The sequence below is a fragment of the Tetrao urogallus genome, assembly GCF_951394365.1.
Source record: "Tetrao urogallus genome assembly, chromosome: 2".
NCBI classification, from domain to species: Eukaryota; Metazoa; Chordata; class Aves; order Galliformes; family Phasianidae; genus Tetrao; species Tetrao urogallus.
In genome coordinates this window covers 31,090,486-31,111,545 of record NC_136814.1, presented here as the reverse complement: position 1 = coordinate 31,111,545, position 21,060 = coordinate 31,090,486, and the positions used below count along the sequence as shown (strand labels likewise).

Below are 21,060 nucleotides of genomic sequence, written 5' to 3'. Positions count from 1 at the left end.
TCAAACAGTGACACAGACATCCCAGCGAGGCGGTCCATGCTGCACGTCCGTCCATCTGGATAACGCCCTCCTTAATAAGCTTCAACTTTTGTTTGACCGCTAACGCGACCAACCGGAGCAACTCTCCGCCCGAGGCCCCGTGCTCGCCGGGCATGTACGGCGCTGAGGCGTTGCTTCGATGCCGCGCACCGCCCCACGGCACTCAACGGCCGCAACGGCGCCGCGCGTCTGACGGCGTGGAGGCGGCGACCGCCGCGGGCCGAACGCCGACCCGGCCCGGTGGGCGTTAGCTCCGCGCACTGACCAATCGGCGGCCGCGCTGCGCCGGAGCCGCACCGCCCACTCGTTGGGACGGAGAGAGGGCGGGCCCTGCGGCGGCCAATCGCCGCCGAGCGGCGGGCGGGCGAGGTGCTCGGTGCCGCCCCGTGAGGCGGCTGCGCCGTGGCCCTTGGGCGCCGCTCAGCGCCGCGGCCGCCGCCCGGAGGCCCCAGGCAGGTTCAGGCCTCGCCGCCCGCCCCTCGCCGCTCGCTCCGGCCCGCGGCCCCGCGGAGGGCGGGGAAATGCAGCCCCCGGGCCCTCAGCAGCCGCCGCAGCCGCCGCCGCTCTTCGCGCCCAACAACGGGGACTTCACTTTCGTCTCCTCGGCCGACGCCGAAGGTGAGCGAGGGGCCGCTCCCGCCGAGCGAGGGCCTCGGCCCGGCCCGAGGGCTGCGGGCGGCTCTCGCCCCCGCGGCGGGGGCACCGGCCTTCTCCCCAGCGCGCCGGCAGGGCGCGGGGCGCTGAGGCGGCGCCGTGGCGGTGTGTGCGTGGCAGGGCCGGCGGGCTGCTCCGTGCCCTGACGTAACCGCGGCGGGCGCTGTCCTCGGCGCCCTCCCACCCCCGGCGCCGGCGGCTCGCTGTCCGTTAAGCCGCGCTGCCTGCTGGCACCCGGCGTAGCTACGCTCGGGGCTGTTTCGTACGGTGATGAGGGGTTAAGCGGGGACCGTGTGTAGGTGAGGGGCGAGGTGAGGCCTACCTGCTGTGCAGACTGCGTACCTGCCGTATGGTCATGCCGTGAGGGCTTAAGTCTCGGCGCTGTGGAAGAGTCAACGTTGTGCTACGTTATTTTGATGGAGAACGACCCTTGGGACTGTAGCCATTTAAATAACCAGCTTTCTGCTCCATCTGTGTAGTTACCCAATAGTTGTGGATCGGGTTGGGAACGATGTACGTCCTGGCTCTCGAACCTGGAAATGAAGAATTGAAGTGAAATGCCACTACAGAATGCTTAGCTCTGTTCTTTGGTGAACTTGTCAGTCCTTCTGACAGGGAATGTTAATTGACAGGTACACTCCACGTTGTTTTATTTTCATTTCCTTCTCCTTTTCCACCATGGCCTGAGAAGGGAGCTAGGTGCCTCCAGAAGAAGACTCTCGGAATTCTCCCTGGAAGTATTTGCTGAGAGCTATGTTAGTACTCTGCTGGACCTGAGCCATAGTAAGCGCCTGTCCTGTAGGATGTGTTGAACAGGGTTTGGCTCTGCGTTCTCTGTGGGCGCAAGCAAGGTGTGATCTCATCCCTGTTTGAGTGTAGCTGTGTGTAGTCTGCAGCGTTATGGCCTGTGACAGTGGTGGTGAAAATATCCGGGCTCTCATTAGCGAACACCAGAAACATGAATTCCTGTCAGGTTTTTCAGTGTTCAGGTGGCCTGCTATTAACTTTTCTGCCATTACAGAGCAGACTAAAGAAGACACAGTAGCAGATTTTTTTCCTTGGTTTCTTCAGCTTTGTCCCATCTGAGATATCATCTTCAAAACAGACTTAAAATCACGTTAACTGGTTTCATGATCTGTAATGCGGTTGTAGGTATTCTGTAATCATCTTCTGCTAAAAGGAACATTGGTAAATAAGATTCATGTAGAAGATTTCTATCCTCAAGATGGGTTGTCACCGGTCACTGAGAACAGATAAATCAAATCCGTGGCTGATCGGACTGTTAGTGTCTTGTTTTGGCAGGCACAGTTGTGCACAAAGTATGACAAGGATCCTCCTTGCAAAGCAGTGCTGTGTTATAGACAAACCAATAACTTTAAAATGACAGAAAGGTCCAACTGATAATAGAAGACTTGTGAGCCTTTCTCTGCCTTGAAGTTCAGGCTTTAAGAATCAATCTTTCCTCCTCCCTTCTCCTCTGAAGACGGCTTTGCTTGCATCTGATGGGAATGATATTAATGTGCGTATGGGTACAGGAGCAAAGAGAAGTTTCTTCTTTAAGTTACTTTATGAGGATCCTGTGGGGATGATGTTCTTGGAATCAAAGCAGTGGATGGTTAGCTATCACAATTATGAAATGATTGAAAAGCAGTAATGGGGAAGCTTAAATTTAAGCTGGAGTGCCCTAGCAAGCTGATTTAGGACAGCGAATCCTGTTAAATTAATTGTGATACTGAGCGTAGAGCAAATGATTCAGTAAATGCTGACTGAACACAGTAGGATGTCCTGTCATTGGAAGAATCTAAATTCTCCAAAACCATGTTGCTTTTGGATAGGGGTGTCAAACGTAACCCACAAATGTGACGTGGCTTGTGTCAGTATGTGTTGCAGAAACATTTCAGAAGCACTCGCTGTAGCTGAGTGTTCAGGGAAATTCATACGTGCGCTTGTGTGTAAATGCACACAACAATACAACTGCAAAACAAGGTTTTCTTTGGTGAAGCAAGATGATGTTGGATGGGAGGGGAGTTTTTGCCTCTCAAAACTTTTGTTATAAGGTTCATGCAAAGAACTGACTTGTTGCTGTGTTCTGTTTTTATGCAGAAAGTAAATTCCCAAATTCTTGGAATGTGTACTCTTATCATAAACTAATGCTTTTTTATTACTTCAGGCTGCTTAGTGTATTTTCATTACTATTTTGTCTTTTTCCCTGGTATATAACTGACAAAAAAGTGAATAAAATTAATATTGCTGACTTTGACTCAGCTGAAAAGTGCAACAGTTGCTTATGTTTGTGTTTAGTACTGTGGTAGAGCAAGATGTTAGCATGTTAAAGAGCATTCCTTGTATCTCATTATTGAACAGAACCTGGGGAACTCTGGCAGTATTCTTTCTCCTAATGTTTTCCACTGTGTTAAAAGCAGGTTACAAATGAGAAAAGCTACAAATGTTTTCCTTCTGTGTGAAGTTGGATGCAAGCAGAGAATAGCTTGGGTGAAACAATGCCACTGTGCAGGAATGGGCTCTAAAAGAGATAATGTGGTCAGCAGAAAATGATAAATAATCCACAGTTTATGGTACTTTACGGTATGTTTTTAACTCCTTTATGGTATGATTTAACTCCTTTATACCTCCAAATGATTAGTCATAAAGCAGGAATTGCAGCATGGTCTGCTATCTAGAAGCTAGAACTTGCTAATTGGAGTCCTAAAACAACTTTGTTACTACTGCATAAAACCAGAAGTACCCTTTCAGATCATGTAACTGTTGGTGTATGACTTTGACTATTCCGTGGTGATGACCTGCACATGTAGCTTTTGTACATATTTATTTATTTTGCAGTGATTTTGAAATCAAATGTATTTTGGCAGAATAAAAACTTATCTTTTCCTCTCCTTTTTTCTCCAAGATCCTAGTGGGTCCATAACAGCTCCAGATGTTAAGCTAAATCTTGGAGGAGAATTCATCAAAGAATCATCTGCAACTACATTCTTGAGGCAGAGGGGGTATGGCTGGCTTCTGGAGGTGGAAGACGATGACCCAGAAGATAACAAGCCACTCCTGTATGTACTAATTGTTTGTGGATATCTCTTTGTTAGCTGCCTAGGGAAAACAAAGAACTTGTAAGTCCTCAAACTGCCTGCTAGTCTTCTGCTGTGGCTAAAATTCTGTTTGACAAATTGCTCATCCAATTGGTCTCTTTTGGTGCAGGAGTGAAAATGCTGGTTTTTGTTATGGTGGGTTTTGTTTATTTTTATTATTTGTTTGTTTCTTTAGCTATGAAAGAGACTTGTCATTCACTGTGGGAGAGGAAGGGAGGAGGAAATAAAATCAAAATTTCATTATGTTATAAGAATAGAAATTTAATGGCTTTTGTATTCTTATCTGTTGATCTTGTCATGGTTTGAAAAACTAGACTGTGTTCTGCAGCACAGTTGCAAGTAAGCTAGCAGAAACTTTATATTCTCTGATGCTGCCTTATGAAGTTCTCTTAAGGGAGATTACTGTTGAAAGACAAAAATGTCTTTGAAACTGCTGATGTCTGCATCACTTGTTCTGTTCACAGGAACGTGATTGTCAGAAGAAAGCTGAAGGTTATCTGAAGGTTATTACTCTGAGGGGGGCTGACTGGGTCTTAGTCTGTGTTCTCCACCTAAGCAACATCATTCTTGTTGTCTCAAAGTTTTCCTGTTTAAAGATTATGATGCTTTTAAAAATGGAGTGAGAAGGAAAGTACTCTGAAGAGCTGAAATAAGAGCTCTGAGAGAAAACAGGTGCCTGGAGTGCTTAATAATGAAATTGTTATTTGAAAAGTACTTGAAATGCGCAGAAGTAGCACCTGTATGTCTGAGTCTGTTCTGTAAACCTGTAATTTTAATTAAGAAATAGAATGGCATACTGAGGTGACAACAGATGAATTCCCTCTTTTGTGCAAAGTTGTATACCACACACAAAAAAATCAAGCTTGTGATTCAAAGACAGCTCTGTGTTCTAAGAAGCCTATTCTTGGAAGTGAGGAGAACAAGCCAGGAATAATTTTGTAGCAAAGAGGACAAATACCAGCCTCCTAACAGGGAAACTCAGTCTGATTTCATGTTGCAGCTTTTATGCAGTTCTGATTATTCCCAGAATGTGTGTTATGAAGCGTTCTAATCTGAATGCTTCTATGGATTTAAAGAATAGCAGACAGCAAAGATAAGTTCTCTGATGCAGCGCTGTCACACGAGCATTTTGTCCAACAATTGGATTGTTTCTTTCCCCTCACTAGACTGCTGTGCTTTTGGCACTTGTCTCCTGTTACAGCTATCATCTCTTCAGTGAGGTAACTGTCAGCGCTGTGGGAACTTTTTTACTTGAAACACTATCAGAAGCCTTAAGAAGTGACAAAGAAGTCCACAAAGGAAATATTTCTGTTATGCAACTGTCAGAGTGGAATATACACATATTAAATAAACAAAGGAGAAATATAACACTGCTTTAAAATGGAGAAAAATGGATGCTTTTGGTCCACTCCTTTATTCAGGGTTGTGTTGATGAACAATTTTTGTTATTTAGGCACAGGTTAGAAACAAAAATTGTGACACAGCCTCAGTAACAGCAATCCTGAAATGGGCTTAAGAGAATCAGTGAACAGTACTTCCTTTTTGAAGGAGAAATTGTGATGAATTGTCTTCGTATTTATTTCTTGCTGCTGCTTTATTTTCTGTTGATCTGATGAGATATATTTTGAATGGTATGGGATTAGTGAATGTAACTAAAATATTTCTTTAGGATTTGAAACAAAATTATTCCATAACAGATGTGCTCATGGCAAACTTCAGCATAAGAACACGCAGACGTCCTACTGCTGAGTACATCTTTGACTTCTGTTTCCAGTTTTATAAATGTTACACATTCCTGTATGCCAGAAAATAGATCTCCTGTCTTAACGTAGGCTATTAAGATGTGCTGTGGATGTTTTCTATTCTCAGGCGTGTAATTGATTTTTGTAGAATAAAATATGTCCGTGTCATACTGGTTATTGAATGTGTGATGAAGATACGGCGTTGTTTTTCTCTGGACAAATTGTTCCATTGCCAGTCATGGCTACAGAAAGCCTTATGGTGATAGGAGACCTGCTCTGTAAACCTTCTCTTAGTCCAGGAACTTAATTGTTATGATCTGTTTCATTTCTGTGCTGTATTGTAACGCTCCCTTGCTTTCCAATTTCAGGGAAGAACTCGACATTGATCTGAAGGATATTTACTACAAAATCCGATGTGTGTTGATGCCTATGCCGTCTCTTGGGTTTAATAGGCAGGTAGTGCGAGACAATCCAGACTTCTGGGGTCCTCTGGCAGTTGTCCTCTTCTTCTCAATGATTTCATTATATGGACAATTTAAGGTATGTACAAACCTTCTGCTTAAAAAGAAATTGGGACTAAATTTGGGGACATTATTGCTAAGCAATTTGCATTCTTATGTAAGCAGAAAGTCTCTTCTTCACATATTAATGTAGGGCATTCTAAATATAGTTTTTTGACTTACAATGTAGAAAGATAGCACAAAGAAGTTTATTAAATAACCTACAGAAAGGTAAATCTTTATTAAGATGTCAGGCTTTTTTATATAATAAAATGAAAGAAAGATGTGGTTTCTAGAGGAAATAGATCAAGCTAATACATTTACAGTCGTTAGTGAATCTTTCCGTTTTAGTTGTAACCTTTTGATAACTTGCATTCTATTACTAAAAGGAATACCAAAGAACTTTTGTGTAGATGTCATGAATTCTAATTTCCCAGCAGGTTAAGCTCTTTGTTTAATCTGTGATGTATTACAACGCTTTTCTGGTATGTTTAGTCTTCATTAGTGCACATTACTCTTTTGTCCTCTATGCTCAGTTACAATAACTTTCCTCTGGTTAATAGAATTTGCCTATAATTCTTTTCGAACTCAAAACTGAATAGTTATTTGAAGATACTGTGCAGATTTACTTGGCTTCTCTAAACACAGTTAAGCTCACATTCAAATTGAAATAGAAGAAACTATAATTTACAGCCACAATTTGAGTGTGAGCCTAGCATCCCCCTATGGGAGATCTTTGATTATGTGTGTAGTTACAGATATTTTAATTACAGCATAGAATAGCAATAAGGCATATATGTAAAGTACCAGAGTATGTGCTAGGATTTTTGTGAAAGGTAAGAGAGGCTCTCTGTGGCCTCTGGCCTCCATGTGATATACCAAACAGCGATAAAGATTTCCTCCTGTCATGTTTCTGTGAGACTTGAAGTGAGTAGACCAAAACACCATAGGATTCAAATCTTCTGGGTGCACCACTTAGCTGTTTTCTAGACAAAGCAGGGACCATCCCTCAATCCCACAGTGGATCAGTTTGCTGCTGTTGTTTGTGTATCTACTGAACCCCAGGAACACCTAACTTACTTTGAAGGTTCTGTTGAGCTGGAGTGTGATTTTAAGACTTCTGAAACAATGAAAGAAGGAGGAAAATAATTACTTTTTTTTTTTTTTTCTCCAGGATTCTGAATCTGTTTCTTAAATTGTAATCATAATGTTTTATCAAGAATTAAAGTCTTGTGCCTTCTGAGGTATTCCTGGTCTGAGGAAAGAATTAAGTTGTGTCTTTACAGACAATGGAAGGAGAATCTCAACTTTTTGTACTGGTTGGGTTGATTTAAGGAGGAAAAAAAAAAAAATCAAAACCAAACCAAGCAAACAAAAAACCTGAGCCAAATTTTTGAATAAATGAAGATATTTCAATAGAGTGATCTTAGCTTTACTTTTTAGCTAACCTCTTCCTACTCTGATGGCACAGCATAGTACTTACAAAACACTGTTTAAGCATCCCTTCTTCATCGAACTTACATTACTGTGATTTTGTGAATGTAACATCTGAATTTTATTTTCAAGCTCTGTTGTGGTACTGAATAAAACTAAACTTGCTGCAATTCAGAACTTAATTTTGTGTAATAAAACTCTTGAGTGCAATGAGGTGATTTATGATTTGTCTTTCCTTACAGTGAAGAAGAGTAATGTCAATTAATTGTTCTTTCCATTTTAAGGTTGTTTCTTGGATTATAACTATCTGGATATTTGGATCCTTGACAATTTTTTTACTGGCCAGGGTTCTTGGAGGAGAAGTAAGTACCTCTAATATATGGAAAGTTGGTAGAGGGAGGGAATTTCAAAATATCTTGGCTATGTTTTTCACTAATAGCTGGCTTTTCTTAGTGCTTGACTTTTCACATTGTAGCCACCTAAGAATGAGTGAAATTGAAAACTTCAGTGCATAGATTTCAGGTTCTTGGTCACCAAAGTAGAATCTAAAGTCTAGAAGTGGGCAGCTGCTCTTGCTATGCAGTGCATGGATTGCTGGATGTGTTAAACTATCTGCAAATTCTTACCACAAATCTCAGAGCTTGTTGTGTGTGCCTCTGATCCAGAGCTGAAATCCTTTCTTGAGGTCAGGTTTTTTTTTTTTTTTTTTAAATGCTTTCCGTTTTTTCAGGCACTGAGCTAAATGGGGCCATTTATCTCACTTTTTTGAAAGTGGGCTGGCAGCAGTTGTGTAGCAACCTTTCGTACAGAGCACCTACTGTGTTTGCTTTCATCCTTGGCCTGATGGAGTTCAAACCCATTAAGGGATGAAAGTCAGCGTATGGTACTTCAGCTGCAAAGCCAATTGAAGTTCTGGCCTACATCCCTCCCTCCAGTTGCTTGCATCAGCAGGGTTGGCATAGCTGTTAAAGCTGTGTTTAAAAACTGAGTCACTGAGTGATTCAGGTGTAAACAGTATCATGGCTTACAGCAAAGCCCACAAGCAGCTACTGTGGAACAGTCGCGAGGACAGAAGCTTGTGAAAATGGTATTGCAGTTTAAAATGCATTAATTGTCTTGTTAGTATCACTGATAAGTAAGTTCTATATTTTTACTATGCATTTTCTGATAGTGGTTTGGTGGTGGTCTTTGTTATTTTTTTTCCTTTTAAGGTTTTCCTTTTAATCATAATTGCTAGAGGGTTCTTGTCTGAAAAGTACTTGGAAAGAAAAAGCTTTTAGGAATGTGATCGTGTGGTATTTTAGCATACAAGCGTAATCCAGATGCCTTTAAGTCTGCAGGTTTTGTGGCTTAAAATGTAAAATTACCAGAATGTATTAACTGGTGAGAAAGGGGAGGGGGATCACTGTAGCTCTTCGGAGTTGATTGTGGAGGACTTACTGCCACATGAGGTTGCTTAAAGACAGTTGCTTGTCTTGCTGCTATTTTTCCTAAGTTAAATCCAGCAAGTCTAAGTGAGCCAAGGGATATTTCCAGCTGCAATAGGGAAAAATCAAACGTTTTAATTCCAGGAAGCTAATAGCAGTTGTGGAAGTACCTTGAACAAATCTGTTCAAGCTAGTCAGAGTATATCAGGTTCTAGATCTTGATCTAAATGCTTCCCTTTATCATCTGAAATTATTTTAATTTTGGTTTTTAAAGCAAGTTATGTTTTGTAGGAAGATTAACTACAAAATTCTAGAGGATTGAATAGAAAAAACAGTTTGCATGCTAGCAATCTTCCTTTGGCAAAAAATTCATGAATTGTCAACACGTTTTTATGGTTACTCATACTGTTAAAAAACTGGAAAAGATTGTGTGATAGAAGTAATTTTGTACTAAAGCTTGTTTTTATGCGCTTGAAAATTCCAGGTTGCTTATGGCCAAGTTCTTGGTGTGATAGGATATTCCTTGCTTCCCCTCATTGTCATAGCTCCTGTACTTTTGGTGGTTGGATCATTTGAAGTGGTTTCTACCTTAATAAAAGTAAGTTCAGTAACATGTACCGAGAATTGTTTACTGTTGTTCTGTATCACTTTGCTAACACTTGAAGTATGAACACTTGAAGTCCATACAGGACAACACCTGTTAAAATACTTAGAAATATAACCTGAACTCTGTGGTTCTTTTGGTTATGGCTGCTAAGCAAATTCTGTTTTAAATGTTTCTTTTGACTATTTGGGAACATACAGTCTCCGGAAATATGAAACCACCTGTTTTTATAAGCTTAGCTTCTGTTTAAGTATTTTGCCATGTTATATTAGTTGCATTGAAAATCAAATAGGACTGTCATTTTTAAAGAAGGATGCATAATTAAAAATCAGAATGAAGTATCTGAAAATGAGCTGTTCTATCCCTTCCCCCATCATCAAGTTTTAGTTATTGCTGTACGGAAGTAGAATGTGAGGCACAAAGCAGAAATAATGTCCTTGATACTACCTGCTGTCGGACACGTTTGATGAAATTAGCATCGTTCCCTGATAGATCCTAGAAGTGCATGATGTTCTTGAACACTTAATACAACTCTTATAGTTAGCTTTCGAAGTCATTGCTAAACTTCTGGTGCTGACTGAGAAAACTTTTTGAGATCTTGCTCTGATGATTTGATTAATTTCTGTCCTATTGACTTGTTGGTTTACAATATAATTGAAATACAACTAACAGTATGATAAACCAGAACAGCAGCTCTGCTTGTGATTTGATAACTTGCAATTGCTATTAGGGGATACATTCAGAAAGCAAATTATTAACTTGGCATTTAACTAATATGTAACTTAAAAATAAATACAAGTAGTTAATGAAACGTCTGTTACCTGATTGCTAATAACCTTACATTAACTTCAGGGCAAACCTCTACAAGTTTCCTACCTTTGGATGGTCAGGTGTGAAAATGCAGGACAAGCTCCACGGGGGCCAAAACTACCTACACTAACAAGTACTACTTCCTATGGCTTAGGAGCTCTGGGGACACACGTTCCTCAGTCTTAAAGCTGGGGAACTTAAATAGGGAAACAGCATTACTCAGTTGTCTTCCAGGTACAGTCAGCAAACTACTTAAGCACCTTGATTGGTTTGGGGATTTTTGCTGCAGTTTTCTTAATGTATCAGAGAATTTAGTCACAATCCTGAGATAATTTCATAAATATATATCTAATAATTATATATATATATGTTATTATTATTACTATTACTTTCCTTCTTGTTCATCTCCACAGTCCAAGTTCAGGCACCTTAACCACTAATATGCAGCTGGGGTTGGTTTGTTCTTAGCAATGGCAGTTGAACCAGTCCCACCATCCATCAAGCATCCTGAGCTTCTCTGACAGCGCTGTGGGAAAAATTCTTTACTGGGATTCTGTTGCGTCTGCCCTTCACTGAACAGACCTTTGGCCTTGCTGCTTGCAGGAAATGAGTGCTTTTCCTTTGTCATTAGTATTCAAGTTGTTGCTTGAGGATAAAAGATGTCCCATTATTTTTTGCTGTAACCTTATTAACTTGAGACTTGAGTCAAATTCGCTGACCTGAAGACTTTGAAAAATGAAGTTTTAAAAAGTAGGTAGACTAACTGCATGTAACATAGTGAATATTTACACATAGTGATACTTTCTACCAGTCTTTTGAAATGGTTAGTTATTAACTGAGGAAGCAATCAAGTCTTTGACACAGATTCTATTTTGGGAAGTTTCTCATTGCACCTGAAAGGACTAGGAACAGAATGTTTCAGTTACTTTAAGTTGGGGGCCCATAATTAAAGTAAAGCTTGTGAGTCAGACAAATCCTGAAGTAAAAAAGGGCAATTTTTAACCGTCTGGTATATCTCATAGGTAGAAGTCAAGCATAGCAACTTTTTTCTTCAGAGAAAAATTCAGTGTTTTTTGAGTTGAAGAAACTTACATCTTGTATTATCCATGCGTCTTATGTTAGAGGAAACTTACTGTGAGTTAGCTGCTTGTCTCAGTAGAAATGTTGTCTTAGTCTAACATAACACACCTGTATTAAATACTTTTCTAGACTTAAATGATTATCCATAGCGTGTTATTTCATGAAGTCAGAAGTCAGGGTCAGAAGTATTGCTTGTGAGGTTTGCTTTATTATTTTCTTTCTTCCACACAAAGTTGTACATTTCTAATTATGTTGAAAGTAACTATTGTTTTTTTGTTTGTTTGTTTTTTTTAATTTTGAGCAATTTTCTTATGGCATCAGCTATATGAAGACTGTTTGTTTTCTATTTCAGCTGTTTGGAGTCTTTTGGGCTGCATACAGCGCTGCATCTTTACTAGTCGGAGAAGAATTCAAGACCAAGAAGCCCCTTCTAATTTATCCCATCTTTTTATTATACATTTATTTCCTGTCCTTATACACTGGGGTGTGATCTAGTGAAAGATGTGGCCAAAACCCATGTTTTCTTCACTTGCAGACTGATGATGTGTAAGATTAAGGAGGCTGGAAATAATACAAGTGACTGTTTTGTATCCAGTTGTCAAGATGTTTTAAGATTGAAGAGCATATTTGTGTATATTATTTAATGAAGTAATTGTAGCTATATAGATTTGTATCAAAGTTCTAGGTTTGTTTAAGACTCTTCAGATTTTAATGAACAAAATAAAAGACCTTGTGTTTTATAAAAAAAAAAAGTGTAGCAAAACCACAACTCTATACCTGTGCCAAAAGCACTAGGACCAGATTACTATATTAGAGGAGAAAAATAAGTTAATTGTAACAATCTCAAAGTGCAATTTTTTCTTTTGAGCTTAAACAGCTGGCTTTTTTTGGCACAGCAAATTCTGTAGATAATATATATATTTATTAAACAGTCCTTATTGTTCACAGAATAGCCTGTATAATGAAGACATGAAGATACTACTTATAATTTAGTGCCTCAATTACTTTCATTTGGCTCTTGAGTTTTTATAAATTCCAATTTGTTTCCAAAATATGTATATATTGTGTATTTTGTATCTATGACTTGCGTGTAGCATACGTACTCCTTGGTTAAGGATGTGTATTGGGTTTTCAAAATTTGAAAATGCAAGTATTTAAGGTCTTCATTTACCATCTCTGACCGAAGGAGCAAGACACTTACTGTGTAACAGGAAACATTAAATTGCTTCTTTAGAGACTCAAGTTAATTTACTCCAGTTTTAAATTTAGAAAGAAACAGGTGAACACCTGCCTCAACTGTAGTGCTAGTTTAGTGTCAGAGGGGGGAAAAAAATCCAATTTGTGTGCTCTTGAAACAGTGTTTTATGATGACAAAATAAAAGGAATGCTTCCCTAAGTATATTTTATAACATCTTGCTCTATTTTTTTTTTTTTTTTTTTAAATAGTAATGACATTTAACCTGCATTTTTCTTTTTTCCCAAGGTTGATTCCTTACAAAAAGTAACAATATTTGTAAGGTCAGATTCTCTCCCCCACACCCCCACTAGAAGAGCTAGAACTACAGCCTCAGTAACAGTCTTGCTAATTTTGACTATCCAAGGATTATGTAAGAAGGTGATGACATTAAATATTTCCTGTGTACTGTGTTGATTGCTTATGTAATAGTCCTAAAGGTAACGTTTCTTCTCAAGAAAACTCCACTGAAATTCACTTTGCATGGTACTTTGTTGTTTGCAACCTTCAGTATTTAGCATTACCAAATAGATCTCAAGTATCTTTTATTATTTTAATCTTTGGTTGGGGGAAGCATTTCCCTAGCCTTTTTTTTTTTTTTTTCCCCCATCCCAACGTGGGAAATAAAAGTCACCCATGGAAGGGAATAGCAAGGGCTATCTTTGATCCGTAATGGATGTATTTCCTTGTGAGAAGTTTCTCAGCTTTTTCAATGGCATAACTTGCCAGTTTAGCAACTTATTTTTACCGCTCGTTGTTGATGCAAAATACAAATGTAAATTCCAATTCTACTGTGGCCCTTTAGCTTACTTGGACTGCTTCTCTGGCTGATGCTTGTGTTGGTTGGAAACAAAACTACTGAAAGTTGATATTGGACGTAAAACTGTAACATAATATTCTGTCTTGTAATACATTAAAGGACAAAACCTGGTGGAGTGACTGACTTTTCACCTAATTTTTGACTTCTGTGGAAGTTTTGGTGGAATTGCTGTAGTCGTATGTATATGCTGGCAGCTTAGTTCTTATCTGGAATATTTTAAGAATACTCATTCCCCACTTTAAAAAAAAAAAAAAAAAAAAAAAAAAAGTTAGTGATGCACACTAGCTTTATTTTGAAAAATAATCTGGTCTTACCTCTTTCATGGCTGTGTTTCTTAATCAGGAGTATCAGGCTGTAAGACTCCAGACAAACACTGAGAGTTCACATTTAATGCCACTGCAAACATGAGAGGTAAGGATGCACGTAGTTTACTGTGCTGTCAGAGGGTTTAGGCTCACCTTCTCTTTGCATAGCTGTTCTGTTGGTGTTCATAACAGACCTGTGCATCTGAAATGACTATAAACATTGAGGATGCAATAACGTTCTATTTTGTCTTGAAATATCTTCATTTCCTCTGTATTAGCGTTCTGTGAAACTGATAGCTGCAACTGAAATGTTCCTTTTGACAGATGGGGCACATGTAATATGCAATGTCAATATGCACAACAGTACATATTTTGTACGCAATTGCAGATTTGCACCTGTTACTCTGCATCTTTAGGGTCACCTTTTGCATATGCTGTGCAAAAATATGTACAGACAGCTCAAACGGTTCTCATAGTTTGTAATAACTTTGCATTCAATAAACTTATTTTTAGATAAGGTATGTGTAAGTGCAAGATGTATTTTATGAGAGTTTTTAATTAAGCTTGTTTATTTCATGTATATTTATTAAGGTACATCTCTATTCCTATCCCTGTCATCCATCCCAAGCTTTGTGACAATAAATAAATGCCGGGCATGATAAAGACACAGCTTTTATTTGTCACGTGTTGACGCCCGGTATCTACCAGCAACGTGGGCCACCAAGATGGAGCACCTTACATCAAGATGGAGATGCACGATCACCACGTGCTCTTTGCCGTACGGATACCGGGCAGTTCGCGGCTGCACACCTACTTGGAAATTACATGAAGCCCTTGGTCTGCTTCGGAGACACGGACACTTTCCCGCTATTAACTTCTGCTAATCTGAATCCTTCGATAAAGACGCTCCCGCCGAATCCCGCGGTTGCTCAGAGCAGCCGCGGCCTACGGCAGCACAAAACCCGTCATTTCTGAAGCCCGTTAACACGTCGGCGTCCTCCTGCTGCCGTCGCCGGGCGGACTCCCCCGGGAATTCCCGCACCATTCTCCCGGCGCAAGAAGAGCGCGCACCGCGCGGGCCTAACTTTTACCCGGAGCGCTTAACTGCGCGGCAGCGAGGGCACGGAACGAGGGGCGGCTCCAGACGCGGCCGCCGCCCTGCCGCCGGGGGCGCAGCCCTGCGCGCGAGCGAGCGGGGCAGCGCGCGGGAGGCTCGCGCCCTTGGGAAGCCGCGCGCGCGGCCCAGCTCCGCCCCTCGCTTCCCTGCCGCCCGCCATTCTGTGTGACGGGCGGCCGCTCGTTCCCTCCTCCCGCTCTCGGGCCCGCGCTCGGTTCCGCGTCCGGCGCGATTGCGTCACTTCCGTCTCACGCTGGCGCTCTCCCTTTCCCCCTCTCCCCGGACCCGGATGGTGACTGGCGGCGGCGGCCGGGCCTGTCACTGAGCGGCCCCGGGCCTCTTGTCCTGAGGGCGGCGGCGGCCGGCAACATGGCGGCGGCGGCGGCCTCCTGCTCCGCGGCGGCGGCGGCGCCCGCTGGGCCCGGACCGGGGCCGGCGTCGGCCGGGCCGGGCTCCTGCGAGTGGCTGCTGCTGCGGGACGGCTGCCTGCGCTGCGACGCCGACGGGCTGTGCAGCCTGTGCTACCACCCGGCGCTCAACGCCATCCTGGCCGTGACCGCGCGCGGCGCCATCAAAGTCATCGACGGCACCTCGGGGGCCACGCTGCAGGCCTCGGCCCTCAACGGTGAGCGCGGCCCCGCGGCGGGGAGAGGCGGCGGCCGCTGTGCCGTGCGCCGTGGCGGAGGGAGGGGCGGCCTTCGGGCGGGGGTCGGCCGGCCCCGGGGCAGCGCCGAGGGACGTACCCGGCTCCTCGGCGCCTCTCCGCGTTTGCGAGCCGGAGCCGTTCCTGCTCTCTCCGGCGGACGCGTTCGCGTGGGCAGCGGCGGGATAGCCGCGTTCCGTAACGCGGAGCGGCGTGGCCGCTGCGGGCTGAAGCGCGGATAGAGGAAGAAAGGGCCGCGTAGGGCGGCGTTTTGCCGCTTCGGTTTTTCAGTGTCGGCAGCGTAAATTTGAGCCTTCGAGCGTGTTGTGCTTGGATGGGCGTAGTTCTCGTTGCTGTCGATGGGTGATACTGTAATGCGTGCGAGTACTGAGCCTTCAGCCGGGTTCGTCAAGAAGGCTTTCTCAAGGGTGTGATTTGTCTTGTCGCGAAGAATTATTGAAGATTGAAGTCGTTCTAAAAGTTTTTTGGTAGTGCGTTTTGAATGTACGTTTGAATTGTTCTCCAGGCTGCTGAGCGTCACGGCTGTCTTTGGAGCTGGTAGTAATGTCTTTGCTGCAATGGTCAGACTAGTCCATCTTAGTGGCCTTTTCCAGCTTAAACTGTTCAGTGATCCTGTGGTAGAGAGACACAGTTACACGCTGGCTCAGGCTGCAGCACGTCGGTAACTACAAAGCAGTGATCTCTGTTGCCCACTGATGTCTTTTACTCTATTTAAAAACTAGATCTGTAGGAGAAGTTCCTTGTGCAACTCAGGCTTTTTTTTCCCCCTAGTTTGTGCATTTGTTCTTAGGCTGTGACACTTGTCAGAATATTGCAGGGTGGTTTTTTGTATGTTGTGAGAGCAGACCTTGGATTAGAAATTTGTGTTCTCACTTGTTGTGTGTTTTGCACTTTGTTTCTCCTTATTGTTGTAGAGTTACATGTTGTGAAGTGGATCCGGCTTTGCTGAGTGGTGTGAGTGAAGGATTGACAGTTGTCACCTGCATGTAGCCTAGCAATGTCAGCAATTGTACGGACATGACACAGTCTGAGTAATATATGTACTTTTACCTTGAAAACCAGCAACTGTATTATAGTGCCAGGTTAAAGAGAACAAAACAAAAGAACATGATTTCCTCTCACGATTCGAAGTTAGGTGCATTATAAACTCATAAGTGGTTGAAGAAGAAATAATTTCTGTGGGATTCAGAAGTTGTCAGCTGCTTTTGTTGTACCTTGCTTGTATTGAAAGTGAGACTCTTGTGTGGTGTTCCCCACTTTGTTCAGAATTCAAATCACTGCTTCTAAAGTATCCTTTCTTCTACCTTACTTCTCAAATGCTTCTACATTAATAACTTTCATTTCTCTTCTTCAAATAGTTACCACAATTTGAGGCTTGCTTCTGAGTTGTGGGGGAAGTAGGCATAAATGGAGGACTTGATTTGTAATTGGCTGCCTGTATTAGGAAATGTTTAATGATCACGAGCAGAAGTGAACTCTAAATCAAAGTCTGAGGTTTGGGTTTGTGGAGTTTTGTTTTTTTTTCATTTTTCTATGATAAAATTCTTGCAGGGGATTTGATTTAGTATTCAAAATGCTAATGGCAATTTTCCCCTCCATAGTAACTATTTAAAAATAACTTACTGCTCTGCCTGTGTTACATACGTTCAGCCGTGTGTGCTTCCGGTAGTGTCAGTCTTCTCTGCGACACGGGAATGACTGCAAAAGATGGATTCTCATCCCTCACATCAAACAACAGAGCTGCTTGCAGTGTGACCAAATATCGTCTGCTCCCAGATGGCTGATGGTTCTGTTTAAATTTATAACCTGCACTAATTTGAAGAAAATACAAGTGAACTTGTATTACGGATTGAGACTGACGTGGCTGACAGAAACGGGGTACATCTCAGCAGTTGGTGGCTGTTGAGGCTGCTGTTGACTGTGCTGATTGTTGTTGTCAGCCTTTCTTTGGAAAGAGGAGAAGTGATGTCTGCTTACTGTGTGCAGGACAAACTCTTGGAGTGTCAGATGTTGGTAGCTGGACACGCAGACCTGCAGGCCGGCTCTGTCCCTGTGTGCTCCCCTGACATAAATGACAAGTCAAAGTATATTGTTGCTACAGGGACTTCTGGTGCCACGCCTAAAAATAGAGTCTCTAGGAATTAAAACTGCTTCTCTGGAGAGGCTGCTGTCCTCCTTGGTGACTGGGCTGCAGGCCTTTTGCCCTGCCAAGAGGTTTGCGTTGGACAGAAATGCTTTTGCATTTTGCTTGTTATCTGTGGGGATAAAAAAAAACAACCAAACAAAACCATACCAGCCTTTCTCTCTAGAAAGCAGAGGAAGAAAAAGGATCCCTTAACAAGGGAAAGAAATAAAAATGCAATAAAATGAAATATCACCAAACTCTGGTATTGTTTTCATCCATGGTTTGCTGCAAGAAGATATTAAGCTTTGAGCTCCTTCTTAGTGAAAAGATTGAAGCTGTGGAATACTAAAATCAGTAGAGCAGTGGAGCCTGCATTGATCACAACGTATATGCGGATTGCTGTCATTGATGTATTAAAAGAACAAGATAAAAGATTCACAGCCAGAAGGCAGTTCAGTTATAGATCATGTCTTCATGCTTCCGGAGGTTTGGATGTGGTCTGTGGCCTTTGTGCTTCAGTTTCTGATGTCAACATAATTGGTCTAATTTATCTGATGATCTGGGGGTTGTTGTTCTGAGCCCAAATTGCAGGAATTCCATGAGGAATGCTTAGGCTTTTCGCTCCCATCCCATGCTTCTTTGGGATGCAACACTGGATCTTCTAAGATTTGCCTCCTGAATGTGTGCAATCATTTTCTACTGTTTAAGTCTGTTCCCTGTGTGGGCTCTGTAGGTGTATTCAAGACAGCCAGAGATCGGTTGCAACAGCTCAGGGTTTGATAATGAAAAAGAGTGTCATTGGTAAGGGGAAAATGAAGTGAGCATTTAGTGTGAACCTTTGTCTTACCTGTTCAGGATTGTTCTTTCTATTCTCTTAAGTGAACACCATCACTTCAGAGTGACCTGCAGGCAAATGCAAGAACGGTTCCTATGATTGCTGGCAGTTGAGCATTTCTGTAGGCTTGTTAGTAGTGGTCACTTTGTAGGGACTAGTAGGAGTCTGTCACACAGGTCTGTCAAGTACCTTATTCCTGTTTAGGCGTTTCAGTACTTGTGTGCCAGTTTCAAGCTGAATAGTGGTATCCAAAGAAGATGAATTCATTGGTTCATTCATTCAATGGTTTCCAGATGCAGTGCTAAGAAAGAACCTTTTCCTCTATCTTGAATAAGAAAACTTAAAAAGCCTTCCCCCAGGCAAAATAAAATTCTCCAATTTCAGGTGGCTCTCTTCGTGTTCGTATGATATTTGATTTGTCAGATCCTTTTATTCACAAATGAAATAAGAAAACTGTGTGAACTGAGAGAGTGCTGCAATTTGCAGGGAAGCTTGACCGGGAACACAGAAGGGAACCAGGATGTACTGTGTGAGGGACACTGACCATCTTAAATGCTTCTGTAGTTTTTTTCTAGAGGAAATTGACATAGCAATGACATCAGAGTCTCATTTGCTAAAATATTTTTGTTTGCTTGCTAGAGTCTTTAAGATGACTATAGACGCCGTAACGGTAATCAAAGTACAGACCTCTGAATCCAAGTGCTTAATATAGAAAGTTGTCTGTTCATTGTATGCATACACCAGTTCCTGCAAGGGAAACAGAGATCCTGAATTATCGCCAGAGGCCCTCGTGTTCCTGTTCCTCCAGCAGAAGAATTTAGAAAGAAAGAGATCCCAGCCCAGGAGGGTCACCTGTGGCAGCAAGTTGTCCTCGGATACCTTTTCATTTTTATTTTTTGCATTTCTGCGTGGTGCAAGAAGAAAAGATTCTCTTCTGCAGCTTGGAAGTCATGGGTGGAGTTTGCATTTTGTGTAATCATCTGGAAGATGCAGTTGGGATTCTCTGCCATCCATTTCTAGGCTTGAAATGCATGAAGGGCAGTAGCAGCAGTTCCATCTGTTTCAAGATCACTGCAGTAATACTGCTCAAGTAATTTCCCTTCATTAGAGTCGATTCAAACCTTTGTATCATTTGTTTAATTACAAGATAAAAAAATCAAATCTGATTACAGTACAATATTGCTAGGTATTTGACAATGTCTTGCTTTTGAATATACTTGGACCTGGATGACAACACTAATCTGGGAAAAGTGTTCCTCAGTGAGATCATTCAATTGATTTATTGATCTGAAGGCCATTCATGAGAAGTCTTAAGTGCTAACAAAACCCAATGAAACTGTAGGAGAATTGTCAGATTTGAGTTGTGTTTAATACCAGAGAAGATTGTAACTACTGTGTGCTCCATTTGTCTGCTAGATGTATCAACGTGTGTCCCATATCCCCTTTCAGTGTGCATCTTGCCAGCCTATCAAGATGCTGTTAAATGATACTTCCAGGCTCTGTGGAAACGCATCTGCATTATATTCTGCAGAAGCTAAAATAAAATATCAGTTCTTTTTCATAGGCTTTTAAAGGAGTTTTTACATTACTGTTTATTGCAGGGATCCAGAAGTGACGGCAAACAGAGATGGACGTGTATGCTGTGTTGCCAGGCAAAACATAAAAATGTTTTTTTATTGACAGATCATTCGTATCTTGACTGATGGATTCATGGCTGCCATCACAACCATAGTGCTGGATGAGTGAAAATTTCAGAATCCTTTAATGTCAGAAAATGAGAAATTTCCCTTCCCTGTGCAAATGGAACTTGAAAAAGTCTTCTGCAGACAGGAAGGTGCATCTTGAAATGCTCCTAACTGACCTGAAAGGGAAGTGCTTTGCTCTGCAGCGGGGATTTGAGCTTTGCCTTCCTGCTATATTGCATCTCGCAGGTAGCTGAGGTACTTGTGATGGATGTGATAAGGCACTTTTCAGCCGCAGTACTGATTGTCAGCCATCTTTGGTCAAGACAGCTTTTGACATGCTTATGTGACAAACCCTTCAGTGCAGCTCCCAGTCATGTTGTAGACTGTATTACACCAAATGTAGAGATAAATATGTTCTGGTTGAGATAACTGCTTTCTTCCATCATATTCTGGACTTGAACTAAGCAGATAAATCTCCGTTTGACTCTTCAGTAATGGGAGTGTATGAGGAAGGTTTTTGCTTTGGATTGGCCAGTTTGTGAGTTTGTTTCCTCTTCTGAACATCATGATGTTCAATGATTTGTATCTGTATACACTCTCTTGTACTATAATTGGTCCTTTTGAGCAGCCCTCTGTATTTTAGCTGGCTCTGTAGAACCCCTTTCAAAGTCCTTAGTAATACAGTTAGTAACAGTGTTTGCTATTGCGTTGTATTGCAATTGATCACTTGAGCTTAAGTGAAATGCAACATCTGGGTTTTCTGTAGACAGAGTATAAGAAAAAATGACCTAGACTGAAGTTTCATTGTAGTTGTTTCTCTTGAGGTCTTAATAGTGATTGTATTTGTTGAGTTTGTGTGTATGTGTGTGGTATTATCTGGTCTT

General features: G+C 42.0%; 2 protein-coding genes across 2 annotated transcripts in view; both read left to right on the top strand.

Annotated features, from left to right (window-relative positions):
- Window positions 1-560: 560 nt before the first annotated feature.
- On the top strand, window positions 561-11,881 carry YIPF4 (Yip1 domain family member 4; the record flags this gene model as incomplete). The annotated part of the gene is made up of 6 exons (XM_079550053.1): window positions 561-657; window positions 3,602-3,755; window positions 5,905-6,076; window positions 7,755-7,832; window positions 9,382-9,495; window positions 11,744-11,881. The coding sequence occupies 6 exons, from the start codon at window positions 561-563 to the stop codon at window positions 11,879-11,881; spliced, it is 753 nt and encodes a 250-aa protein (XP_079406179.1).
- Window positions 11,882-15,236: 3,355 nt separating this feature from the next.
- Window positions 15,237-21,060, top strand: part of BIRC6 (baculoviral IAP repeat containing 6) — a gene marked incomplete at both ends in the record, with an annotated part of 169,687 nt that continues 163,863 nt past the window's right edge. Inside the window, one exon of the mRNA XM_079532802.1 lies at window positions 15,237-15,492. Within this exon, the coding sequence (XP_079388928.1) occupies window positions 15,237-15,492 (256 nt within the window). The remainder of the gene's footprint in view (window positions 15,493-21,060) is intronic.